The 13384-nt window shown below is 41.6% G+C and overlaps 1 protein-coding gene across 6 annotated transcripts in view; it reads right to left on the bottom strand.

The window, feature by feature from the left end:
- Window positions 1-13384, bottom strand: part of nphp4 (nephronophthisis 4) — a 182050-nt gene that overhangs the window by 32547 nt on the left and 136119 nt on the right. For all 6 annotated transcript variants that reach the window (XM_069140665.1, XM_069140668.1, XM_069140666.1 and 3 more), the window contains 2 exons: window positions 10682-10842; window positions 9648-9831 (listed from right to left, as the gene is read on the bottom strand). In XM_069140665.1, the coding sequence (XP_068996766.1) occupies window positions 9648-9831; window positions 10682-10842 (345 nt within the window). The remainder of the gene's footprint in view (window positions 1-9647; window positions 9832-10681; window positions 10843-13384) is intronic.

The following is a 13384-nucleotide window of genomic DNA, read 5'->3' as shown; positions in this document are numbered from 1 at the left end:
AGGGCTCATGTAATAATAGTTTGATGCAGCAAACCTCATGGATTGGCAATTAGATGTTTTTAAACAGCATCCTGCATAATAATTTGGGAAATACTATTTTGTGTTCTTTTCATTATATTAAAAAAGCTATTTTCATCATTTTTAGTTTTTGCTTGTAAGGTCTTCTCCATTATCATGTTAATTTTTGAGGATAAAAACAAAAAACAAAAAATGCCACGATAATTTGAAACATGATGTTTCACACCAGCAGGAGGAGATCCACTGAGGTTCCACAACTGGATCTTACCCAAGTTTGATTGCAGGCGCTTTGGTTTGATGACGACGTTTCCCTGTTTTTCTCCAATGAAGAATGTATGAATATGTAAAGAAGTTTCTGACTGCAAGAAAACGCAGCCAGGAGGCAAACTCTGCAGCAGCAGCAGAATGAGTAACAACGTCTTTCTTCTTCTTTGATCACCCATTATGAGCGTACCACTGTATCAGGATCACAACAGAGTTATAGAAGCACTATTATCTTTGTATGAACCAAATCTGTGAAACTCCAGCAGTAGCTTCAGACGAGGGTGTTTGCCACATCTTGAAGTTAGAAGCCAAACCTAGGTCGATTTGCTAACCCCCCCCCAAAAAAAACAAAAAAAAAAAACAACAACAACAACAACAACAACAAAACACGGTTTTGGCCAAAGTTCTCTTTGAAGTCACATGTGAAACAGCAACACATTTTCATTGTAGACAGCGCCAAATGGAACACAGTCCAACTCTGGTGAAGACCCCTCGAGGCAGGATCAATAGATGGAGACAAGCCTACAGCGGTTAATTAGCCTGAAATTGCCAGTGAAGCCTGGACACAAAAAGCTGGCAACGTGATGAGTCATGCTGATTGATGAATAGCGTGGTGCCTGTCACAAACACAGCACAAAAGCTTTTTACACAGCACCTGCAACTGGCTACCAGCGCTTCTGGAGGTGTGGGTGACCACATATTTACAAATTCCTCTTTTAAAAAACAATTTGATTTTTTAATTAGTCGTGTCACTGCAGTGGCTTTGTGAGCGGCCAAACCTGACTCTTGATAACAAGTCTCGTTTCAGCATTCAACCTTATTTGTCTCCACTTTCTCTTCTTGTATGGCGAAATCATAATTTTCCTCTCTTTTTTTTTTTTTTTTTAAAGACAAGTGGATAAGTAAGCACTTCAGGGTACTCTTGTACTGAGACAGTGAATAATGGTCAATATAGCAGTTCCTCCTAAGATTAATTCATCCTGTGTAGAGCCCCTGCAGCCTCGTTGCTGTGGGAAAGGCTTGTTTACACCTTTGAACAGTGCTTCACACACAAAACGCCTGGTTATGGAAGTGTGACAGATTATTGCTCAGAATCTAGCCTGCAGCCATGTACCATCTTCGTAAGAGCGTTTTTAAATACCACAGGTCAAAATACTTGTTTTGAGTAATTTACAGGTAAGGCCGCCACATGGAATCAGTTGCATACATTTTACAACAGCTGAGCTATAGTGCTCTTTGACACAATGCTCCCATTACTCCAATCACTTGGAATCCCAACATACCCAAATGAGGTACTTAATTGTAACATAATAAGTTTTAGTTTTCTCTGAGAGGCTGAGGGACACCTCATGCATGATTGCTTTCATATGAAATATGGTGAGTGCAGCAATTAAGTGGCTTCACTGCCCAGAACTGACACCCCAGTTAGCTTGTAGGAGTTGCAGACGAAGGAACCAAAAGCACCCTCCAAATCTTTTAGAGGCAAACTCCTTCATCAACAAACTGATAATGGGGCAGCAGCTAAATGAGTAATGGGGAGCTGGTGTTGCCATGCAAACAGACAGGGACGGCGCGGTTCTGCAGATTAATGGGTGAGGTGTCCGCCGTCCCAAAGCATTCCCTTCATCATCCATCACCCGGGCCCAGCCACACCACTCAGTGGAATGTATTTGCTGGAAATATATTTCCAAAATATGACTGTGAACATGTTATTTCTGCCGTCGCATATATACACTTTAAATCAATAACAAAGCCATGAAGATCTCATTCCCAACACCTCATTATGGACCTCTCTGTTGGCCATCTTTAGTGTCGAGGAATGTTTTGTTGATGGATAGAATTATACAACAAGCCTTCAAGGATGTGACAAGATGAACACCCAGTGCTATGTGCCTATTAAAAAAACAAATGGACTGATGGTGAACCCAATTAAGAACCTCTGATTTAATCATTCAATCATCTTAATGAATTGGCTATCACTAGCATCATCATTAGGCTCATCAGATAATACCTACTCTAGTGCTTATCCAGGTTGACGTGGATATCTTGCTCTCTGTCATATAATACGTCCCTGACTGCTGCATGAAACAGGCAGAATGTTAAGACAGATCAGAGGAATGTCATCCCTGAAATGTAAGCTAATACTCCAAGGTTGTTGTTGCAAAAAATAAAGCCCAGCACAGTGTTTGCTGCTCAGCATTGTCTGTGGATGAGAGTAATTGTGAACGAAGTGCCAGGGGGCTGAACTCTATCAAATTTATCGACTGTCTCTGGCTGTTGCATGACAATAACCCTTCTCGGCACTACCCCACCTGCCCGCCCTCTTTGCTCAGCTGCAGTTCTTGAGGTTAAGGCCACAACAAACCACTGATTTACTGGCCCCCAGAACAAATGGGAGCAGGCACCAAGGGGGTTTCAAAGTAGTCTGCAATATTCGATTCCTTCTGCCTCCCCGTTCCAGGCCACTGACCTTTCAGAATAAGCAGATTCTCTCTCACCTCAAAGGCTAAAAGCAAGGCTGATAAAGCTCCACCTCAATGCGCCAGCAGCAAGAGCTTTTAATGAGTGAGACGTACAGAAGTGTGTTTGTTCCCCTTAGGGAAGTCACATATAGCTAAGCTAATTGTCAGGTAAATTTCACTGATATTTTGTTCCACTTGTGACTGCTTCAGGCAGAATTCTCCACTCTCTGCCGCTGCAACAGTCCGTCTCTCCAGGGCTTATCAGGCGGCTGCAGATGAGGAGCACTGTGAGGTCTGGAGAAGGTTCTAATCTGTCTTCTCCACTGTGCTGAAGCAGATACATGCTCTCTGTTTGTGTGTGTGAGTTTGTGTGTGATGTGCCTGAGAGAGTGTGTGTGTGTGCGGAGAGTGGAAAAAGGGACAGCGAGAGAAAGTGAGAGTTAGAGAGAAAAGGATATAGCCACGACTCAGTCAGCAAAATTATTTTATATTAATAGGCTTTCCCTTCTGTCACATATGGGCCTTTTTACTGTTGGCAAATATTACCAACATGTTTCCAAATTGGATTTTAAAAGTGCTTACTGTCCTATTTTTTTGGCAATGCTGTATGTGTTACCTTTTTATGAAGCAGAACTCAAACAATATGTGGGAAAGATAGAGTTGGTTGTTCAAAAACTATTATATAAACTACTGCTGGGCTCAAATAAACTAATTTGGGAGTACTCACAATAACATATGTTATTTTCAGCCATAATAAGCACCAGTTTGTTGCAGTAATGTTGCCTGAATCAAAACTTTTAATGATAACAATAAATCTATGATCTGACACTCCAGCTGCAGAAGCTTTTCAGCCTGTTTTAGCTTGTTGTTTCGGTTATTTGCCTCGCAGCCTCTTCTATCATCAACCGTGTTTCCAGCAGAGGCAGGCAATGTTTTTTAGGTACTGATGGCCCCTTAACAGGTTACTTGTCCAGCACCGAACAGCAAACAAACAAAAATAGTTACTGGAGGGCAGCGCAAAATGTTTTGAAAAAACTACTACTTTGATTGTGACCATGCAAATCTGGTCTTATCTGACCTAATGGAGGAGCTTGGCAAATAGCTGAGGCTTTACTCCAATATCATTGAGAATTATCCTATTGGGACCATGAATACGCCCGTCAAATTTTATGTCATTAAGGCCAGTAATTGTCAGCAAAATGAAACTAACTCTAAATCAAAGGATTGAACAGACCGAGTGCAACATCACTATCCTCCAGTCCCACTGCTGAGAGAAAAAGCTAAGAAGTGGTAACGGAGACGTACAGAAGACAAACTATAAATAAAAGCATGCAAATCCGTCATTTTTAGGGCAAGTGAGAACATTTCAAATCCCACTAAAGGCACTATCAACTTCAAGAATTTTCTTTTCCTCTCACATTATTTCCTTTTAATTTCATCCATCCTTTACTATCTTTACATCTGTTATCTATATCTATCTATCTATTTTTCCCGGTTTGTTTAAGATAGACAAAATATATGAATCACTGTTAACAAGCCATCACTCAGTTCAAAGTATCAGTCTTTGGAAAAATGTCTGGGCTTTAAATCATAATAACATACTTGATTACAAGAATTGTTCATTGTTATCTATTCTCTATCGTTGGGATCAAGTTGTTCACACATAATAATGAGTCTGCTTTGACTCGGCAGATTAGCATCAGCTTCAAAATGTTGAGCTGTTACACAACTGCATTAGAGTTAAAAACCTTCCTTTAATGCATTGTGTTCCCCTGCCTCATCTCCTCGCTCCCCTCAGAGTTTATTGTGGGTTTAGCCGATGAAATCAATAAAACATTGTAGTTTTCCTCTGGATTCACCAGTCAATCCGTTTCATGGGACGAGCAGGCGGTCGTCATGGTTTAAACGCTCCTCATCTGCTCCTACAGTGTTCTGAGTGAGAGCACAGTTGTTCTTCCTCAACACTTTAGATATTGCTGCAAACCAAACCCCTGATGCTGCCGTCACAATTTCACAACTCTCTCTTATTCAACGAAGCCACTTGCTTTTGTCCTTCACGACACTATTAATAAAAGCTGCTTTATAGAATGATTGAATAGGCCTGACAGCGTATATCATTACCATTTAATTAATTACTTGTCAATCCCACCTTGTGATAATTAAAAAGGATATCATTTGGTGTTTCACTCTTTTTGAGTTGAAATGACAGTCTGCCACTCACTTTTGTTCAATAAAGCCTCATTCTGATGAATTCCCAAAGGGGCGAAGTAAAGACATGATTAATAGCACGCATGATTGAAACACATAAAATTAGAAAAGAGAAAGAACAGCATGTAGTCAGGACTGCAATGCTTGTGAATTATAATGACATTGGGGGGGAGGCAACCTGGTTATATAACTAAAATCTTTTAATTATTCTTTATTGAGGTAACACTGGGGCTCACATTTAAATGCAGAACAATGTCACTTTCCACAGCAGTAATTTCATCAATACAAAAGAACAGTCACATAATTTCCACCTCTCTGCTGCTCCGAGTTTCTCTTTGTCCTCATCATAGACTGTATTTATGGACAATGTGTCCGGGTCTGGAAATTGAAGCCAATGCAGAAGTGCCATTAAGAGCAATACCACTGAGTGCCACTAGGGGCAGGCTCCATTAGAGTCAGTCGTTTTTGTTCATGCCATTATGTTGTCATAAGCTAAATTTACTCCTTGTGATCAGCGTTCTGGTGGTTCACATAATCATTTCATAATTAATAAAAATATTAGGCATCAAAGAGAGGTATGTTTGGGGTGTGCTGGTTTAACTGATTTCTGATGACTGATTTGACTGGTCTCCGGTATAGATGGGCTTCAGAGCCACCTTTCCCTCCTCCTGAGCTCATCCAAATATGGTCACTTCTGGCCTCTGTAAAACCAGGATGGCGACCGCCAAAATGCCAGATGCGAGACCTAAAAATAAACCAATGGGTGGGTTGCTGCCTGTCCTAGTTGAGTTCAATTAGTTTTATTAGATTATTTTTCTGAGTACTGTGAAGGTCCTCGCAATGAAACTCATCACTTCCTGTAGCTGTATCAAAATAAAAGCCTAACAGCAACACAGGGTGACATTCTGTCCTGTAACTTCTTTTGAAACACTTTCAAAAGAAGGGTTGAGTGGCACTGACAATAGCTTTAGAGCAATAAATATAACAAAATTGAATAGGACACAATAGTAATAAACTACAAATGGTGAATGAAAACAGGATTTATTTTTTTTTGTCAGAGGAAAAGCTGAGAGCAGTAGATTAGTAGTGCTGTGGGAAAGTAACCTAAGCTAAATTAATCAAAACAACAGTAAGTGTGGAGGAAGTTTTGGATACATAATAATATCAAGTTGCATTAAGAACAAATTAAAACATCAGAAAAAAGAGCATTATCAATAAATATAATATAAGAAGTAATGAAAAACTCTGTCCACAGTTGAAATAACTAAATGCCGAGGAAAATATTCAAAGATTTACGGTACACATCAAACTGCTCAACATTGTCACTCGATGGTGCTGATTTACTGCTCCTTTTCCTGCCACGCACTTCTTCCTTTCTTTGGCACTATGCATCATCGACCGTTTTCAAGCAACCTCCCTTCACCTCTCGAGCTGAAATCCGGGAGCTGCATCTGCACGGTGTCAACACAGAAATACAGCCTGTCTCTCAGCTTGGCTTGTGTGGCTTCTCCAGTCCATCCAGGGAGGATTTAAAGGGAGGAGAATTTCCCAATCCATGTAATCCTTCTACTGAACTTGCAAATCACAAAAATATGTGAGTTACAGGATTCTCACATGATAGCGGTGATACATTCTACCTGTCCGCCTCTCATTTCTGCCATCCCACCTCATCACACCACCTGTCCACGCTCTGTTACACCTGCCTGTCTATAAGTCTGTGTACGCATGAGCGCACGTCTTCTTGGCATGTGCGAGTGATTTGATATGCATGCATGCTCGCATGTGTGCGTGTGTGTCTCTTTATGTGTGTATCCTTTCCATCAAATCTCCGCTTCCTTTAAAACCCACCCAATAACAGCGCTGATTCATTACGACCTGATCATAGACGCTGAGAAAGAGAAACACTGCGGATACAGAAGAGGTGAAAGAAGAAGCCGAGCAGCCAGATAGAGGATGCGAGAGAGAGTGTGTGATAGAAGAGGTGAATGGATGAATAGGAGTAAACAGGAAGACAGTGATAAAGAGCGAAGAGAGGAGTGAGAGTGTGAGAATGGCAGCGACAGATGGAAGCAGAAACAAAGAAAAGCGCTTGCGACTACTCCCTCCCCAAATTGATTCTGACTGCCGGCCGGGGCGCCTGATGGATATCTGAGCCTTGATTGGAATTTACATGCCAGACACACACACACCCCTCGCCCCCCTCTCCATCCCCAAGCACACCAATAACCCACTCCGCTCTCAACCTGCTTTGAGTGATAAGCGCTATGAGAAAGTGCCGGCATATTTAGCCGCGACAATGGCACTCCGAAGACTTTCTAAAGCCTGGAGAAGGATGCATTGTTTATGAGAGGGAGGATCGTTTCAACAGTTGATTAATGGCAAGCGGGCTATCATCAGCTGCCATCTCACAGCGGGGGCACGCCAGGCCCAAATTGGATGAGTGCAAGGGAAGGGGAAAGGTGCTCAGTTGCTAGACGGAGTGGAACTATCACATCAAGATAGTTTCTTGCTCTGGCGCAGTGTTTGCTTTGCAAGTCTGCACACCTCCGTTCACTGCTGTTGAAAAGGGGAACTTTCAGCGGCAGCAGCAGTCCTGGGGAATCACTGTCATTCCCCAAATCTACACATCAGTGAAAGTAAACAGACAACATTACTTCATAATCTAAGGCTCCAAATGGAATATGACCTGAATGTAAAACGCTCATAAATATTTCAGCTGTAAAAGAAGATTTTGGTGATGGATTTTCTTTCAAAAGCTAAAGCAAACACAACTTCTTGTTTTCCTGGCTTTGCTCACAGACACCTTCATGTTTTCAGAGGGAAACTACCGAGCTTTTTGCATTTGCATTTGATCCTGTGCATTCACTCACTCAGCCCTCCTCTGTGTCCCAATGGAAGCAATACGAGGTTGAGTCTTTACGAGTGTGTCATAGGAGTGAGAGCAAACAGCAGTACAAATACAACTATCTGGCAAATCCAATGAATTCTTTCCAGCGCTTTAACTCTACTCGCCTGGTATCACCAGACACAAATTCACTGCATGAATGGATACACTCCGTTGGGGATTGTTTCCAGGCGTTGAATCGTAATGGGCAAAGACGTCTGGTTAATTTTCAAACTTTTGGAGCAGTCAGCTTTGACCACCATATGACCTGTGTGTGCTCTACATTACATTACATTTCATTTAGCTGACGCTTTTATCCAAAGCGACTTACAATAAATGCATTTCAACCATGAGGGTACAAAACCGAGAACAACAGGAATCAAGGAAATACAATTTCTTCAAGGAAGCCAAACTACAAAGTTCTATCAGTAAGTGTCATTTTAAGTGCTACTAAAGTTCTACTGTTCAAGGTAAAGTCTGAAGAGGTGTGTTTTTAGTTTGCGGCGGAAGATGTTCAGAGTTTCTGCTGTCCTGATGTTGGTGGAGAGCTCATTCCACCATTTAGGAGCCAGGACAGCAAACAGCCGTGATTTTGTAGTGTTTAGCTCAGTGAGGAGCAACAAGCTGATTGGTAGAAGCAGAGCGGAGGGAGCGGGCTGGGATGTAAGGTTGGACCATGTCCTGGATGTACACTGGACCCGATCTGTTCGCAGCACGGTACGCAAGTACCAATGTTTTGAAACGGATGCGGGCGGCTACTGGTAACCAGTGAAGGGAGCGGAGGAGCGGAGGAGCGGAGTCGTGTGAGTGAATTTCGGGAGGTTAAAGACCAGTCGAGCTGCTGCATTCTGGATGAGCTGCAGAGGTCTAAAACTCACCAAGCTGTAAACAACAAAGACCCGCCCCTAATGTGAGCAGAGTGCAATGCCATGTCAGTAAATGACCACTGTAGACTTTGCAGACACTTTGCTACAACTGTTCGAATCACTTCATCTCGCTTAACCGCCGCCGGCATTGATGGAAATACATTTCAAAACAAACTCTTGATTTGAACTTCCTCTCACCTTGCCACTCCCACTGGTCGCTGATTGTTCAACCCTTCAGGGTGGCTCGGCAAAAATTAATGCGAACAGGGTTTGCAGATTAAAATCACAGCGACACTGAAGCTGTGAGTAAAACGTGGGCGGAGCCAGGCTATGCCCATAGAGCATCTTATCATCACTCCATGTGCCCCAAGTACTGGATGTCAGTACACAATATCAAAGGCCTCCCACACACTGTACATCCATTAACAATCATGACTGACTGATGACAAGGATACCATGAACACATCCTGACTTTCCTGGTGTAAACAATAAATATGGCGACAATCGAGGGGATCACTACTTTGCTGATTACTAAATCACCAGGAGATAAAACACTGGTACTCCGTATTTTCAGCATTTCGCTGTCCACGACAAAACTTACGGACCTGTTTCCATTTAGTTTTGCAGGTCCGTGATCCTGTCACATCTCCGTACTGCCGCTACAACCCCCTCTCACTGGTCATGTGTATATTGCATCTTGCACACGTGTTGCGTTAATTTCTGAGGACGTCCACAACCAACGCTCCAAACAGACGCAGGATTAACGAGGCAGCCATCGTGCGCACACGAGCACGTCATTTAAAGCAAGTATATCTCCGCCCTCAGCCTTTTCATTCGATTCCATTGGTATATAGAATTGAATCAGTGGATATTTTACAGTGGTGTCGGTCATGGTCATGTCAAAACATAGGATACGAAGTAAAACTTCAACAATTCAGTACTTGCCTATGTTGCCTGTGCGTATGTGGAGCCGGCCTCTGACTATGGTGTGAACCTTCATGGGACTGGAGGCTGAGCGTCGACCCATATCCGTGCTCGCCAGTAAGGTGTCCTCTCCCACGTAATCAGTGGTCAGTACCTCCACCTCATGAAGGGCCTGTACTGCTGGTTTACTCTGACGCAACATGTACTGGGGATGCAGAATGTGTGAGTGTGAAAAAAGGACATTTACCTGCACGTAAACACAAATATACTGGTCTAGACATCGTAGGGAAATGACGACACAAGACAGACGAGTAAACAAACCAAATGTATGCATACATCGATGGCTTAGGACCCGTTGGGAGTTTGCATGTTCAATACAGCTCTGCCCAGTTGTAAACTACTTCCTTAATTCCTTCATATTAAATGTTTTACAAATTACACAACGTTTCAGACAAATCAATTACACTTGGAGGTTAGCAGGAGAGTTGAAAAGACCAAAATTAAAAAGTCTTTAATCTGTTTCCTTTTTATTTCGAGGCTAAAAGGAGAAGAAATGTTGTGTTGGTCAAATCTTTGGACACACAGTACAGGAGCAACACTAGATATTATTGGGTTTGTGTAAAACAGCCTGAGCCACACTGTGCATAATAATTATTAATATTTTTACAGATTTTTTTTGGACATAATGCCACTGTTTCTGTATATTTCAAGTAAAAGTGATCACTTTATAACAGCTATCATGAAATGTATTTTTTGTGTCCAAAATACAGCGCGATGACATTCTATTATCATCATCAGTTTTCTGTGTTAGATGTGTTAAAACAACCCGCAAACGTGCATGAATCCATGACAGATGTGGCACATTGTGATGAAGGTGTGTCATGAATCGATGACGCATGTGTAAACAGAGTGTGTTTTTTTTCTACTGTCGATGATTAACTCTGAAAGTTCTGGAAAACGTCAGGTGGGTTTACAAGTTAAGAGTTTGTGTTAATAATCACATTTCTTCCTATTGAAAAGTAATTAGGTCGACTGCATCCGTCTCAGTCTTTTACCTTGAGCTCGATGGCAGTAGAACCTATGAGGAGCAACGAGTCGCTGTCCCAGATGTCGATGTGCATGGTGTGGAGGGCCAAGTAGCGAAGGAACCAGCGCTTCTCTCCCGACCTCAGGAAACTGTCATCTACTCTGAACTGCAGCTGCAGACCTGGAGAGCCTAAACAAGGAGAGAGGAGACTGGTTAGAAAAAGGGACTGTATGTAAAGACAATAATGAATCCTACACTGTCATCCAAACACCTGGAAAACAAATATTCATGGACCTCAATGTATACTGTATAATTCTGTAAATTTAAAAAAAAAAAAATCCTGAATATCAATTTAATAAATTAGTCAACAGTATCTTGTAGAGGTTTCTTTTTTTAAAGAAAAAAAACAATTATGTTTACACAGTGTTTCACACCTGAATGCATTGTGTTTATACTTGAGGCCAAATAAACCCGTTGAATGCACTTGCTGATTAAACTTTAAGATATTCTAATTTTGTATTGTTATAGCCGCATTGTCTAGCTAAATGTTTGTTTTCCTTTATTTTGGTGTATTTTGCAGTGTTACTGACATCAACTACCAATCAGAGGCATGGCATTAAACTGTGTTATTACTTTGCCTATGTCCTAGTGTGGCTGCTGAACTCTGCCTGCACGTCCAGTTGATTCAGTGTTGGTTCAAAATAAATGCTTTAATGTGGTAAATGACGGCTATTGACGTCCTCCAGCTGGAAAAACAACCAATCACTCAGAGCTTTGAAGGATTAAGAAGGTGAACATCATCTCTGTTGCCAAATCCAATATAAAAGACAGAGAAATGCCACAAACATGGCAACAAACAGATATAAAGACTATATTCAGGACATATTTCTTTGATTGTTCGTTAACTGCTCGTATTATTCACTTCTGCGGCTTAAGTGACATCATTTTCAGCTCTTCTTCTCAAAATGAATGTCTCCTGCATTCATTTTGACTGCAGAAAACAAAACATGTAAGCATGCACAATCTGAGAAAAAAGTCCTTTTCTCCACCCAGATGGGTTTAAATCAGCTCTTGAACTGAAAATGATGTCAACAGGACTGATTGGGATTGTTTAGGGCAACAACAACAAACTCAGACTAGGATGTCAACAGAGCTGTCTGAGACATTTAGTTTGACCCATACTTGGGAATAAAAGTCTCAAAATGAATGTCTCCTGCAGAAAACAAAACATGTAAGCATGCACAATCTGAGAAAAAAGTCCTTCTCTCCACCCAGATGGGTTTAAATTTGGAGGATGAACCATAATATCTGTGATCAGCTGTCAACCATGTGGACAGATCTAAACTGATGTAGTGGCCATCCACTGGGAGTCATTAGGACTGATGGCTGCACAGCATGAGAGTACAACGCTGTGGAGTATGAAGCTATTTCACAAAATCAGAAGCACCCGAGGGTTCCCGTAATTCAAGATGATAATGGTGCCAACACACTGCCAAAAAAGCTCGAGTGATTCCATGAGCAGTGGGATAAAGTTGTGGTTTAATCAGCACATACACAATTGACACTTAAGAGGAGTACATTTCGCTCTTCATCAGGGAGAAACAAAAGGATTTCTTTTCAGAGAAAATACTGAACACACAGTTTGAGTTTTGATGCTAGTTTGAGGATCATATGCAACCAAAAATCTCATTAAATATGTAGTACTTGTTTGTTATTTTGTCCACTCCTGCAAGGTCACATGGAGAAAAGAACATGAGCTGTTTCACTTTGATTAAATCAGTTGAAAGTAAAAGCACAGATTCAGTCATAGAATGTATAATGAGAACCCCTGTGATTTTCTGATGACGGCTCTGCGGTGCATTGACTTGATATCTGACTCATCCTCTTAGTTCAAGCCATTTAAATGAAACTGACCCCATCAGTGATCTCACTCAGCTGGTGGGTGTGTACAGTGCACAGTGACATGTCGCCCAAAGTCAACCTGCAGCGGTTTGTTAATGGTGCTGCCTGTGTGTATTAAAAGGTGTTGAGTGTGAACTCAGAGTTCTCCCCCACAGCATCCCTCCAAGTCTGTGTCAAAGCCCCCACACTGTTTATATTCCCATAAGTTGAGTGTGTGGAGAAGCAGCTGGGCGGATAGAGGTATCGTAATGATAACCATTGGTGACAATCCTGATGTGTTAAAGAGACCAGGAAGCCCCTTCGACTGTCCACACGTGAAATGAGGGAAAACTTTCTTTCGTGCACATCAGTATTCCCATGATGCATGCATGCAGACAGAGTCTGTCCCCAGGCTGCCAGGGGGTGTTGGTTGAAGACAAATACCTTTAAGTAAAGCTGACGCTGCACAGGACTTCACTGAATCTGACCTCAGCTGATTTACCTTTAAAAGCGGATTCCTTTTGAATAATTTATTAGATGAATGGCAGCCTTAATCTAAGGCTCTTCTAAAAAGAAACAGAAGAGAAGTCAAACTGAGCTGCAGTAGCACAGGGGATGAAGAAGCAAAGTCATTAATTGAAATTTGGTCCCATAAAAACTGAAAGGTCAACTTCAAGAACTAAATCAAAATGAGGAAACATATAACTTATTTTCTGACCGGAACAAAGTGCTAAAATTAAAGATGGAAAAATAATAGTATAGCGGAAACAAACTGAATCTGTTCATTTTTTTTTTTTTTCTCTATTCAAACAGAAACGGTCACCAGTCGTATTGACGACACACCAATTTC

The sequence above is a fragment of the Embiotoca jacksoni genome, unplaced genomic scaffold (assembly GCF_022577435.1).
Source record: "Embiotoca jacksoni isolate LCO1_2020_lvr unplaced genomic scaffold, fEmbJac1.0.p SCAF_9, whole genome shotgun sequence".
Lineage (NCBI taxonomy): Eukaryota > Metazoa > Chordata > Actinopteri > Embiotocidae > Embiotoca > Embiotoca jacksoni.
The sequence above is the reverse complement of the archived record's forward strand: the minus strand, read 5'-3'. Positions and strand labels throughout refer to the sequence as shown.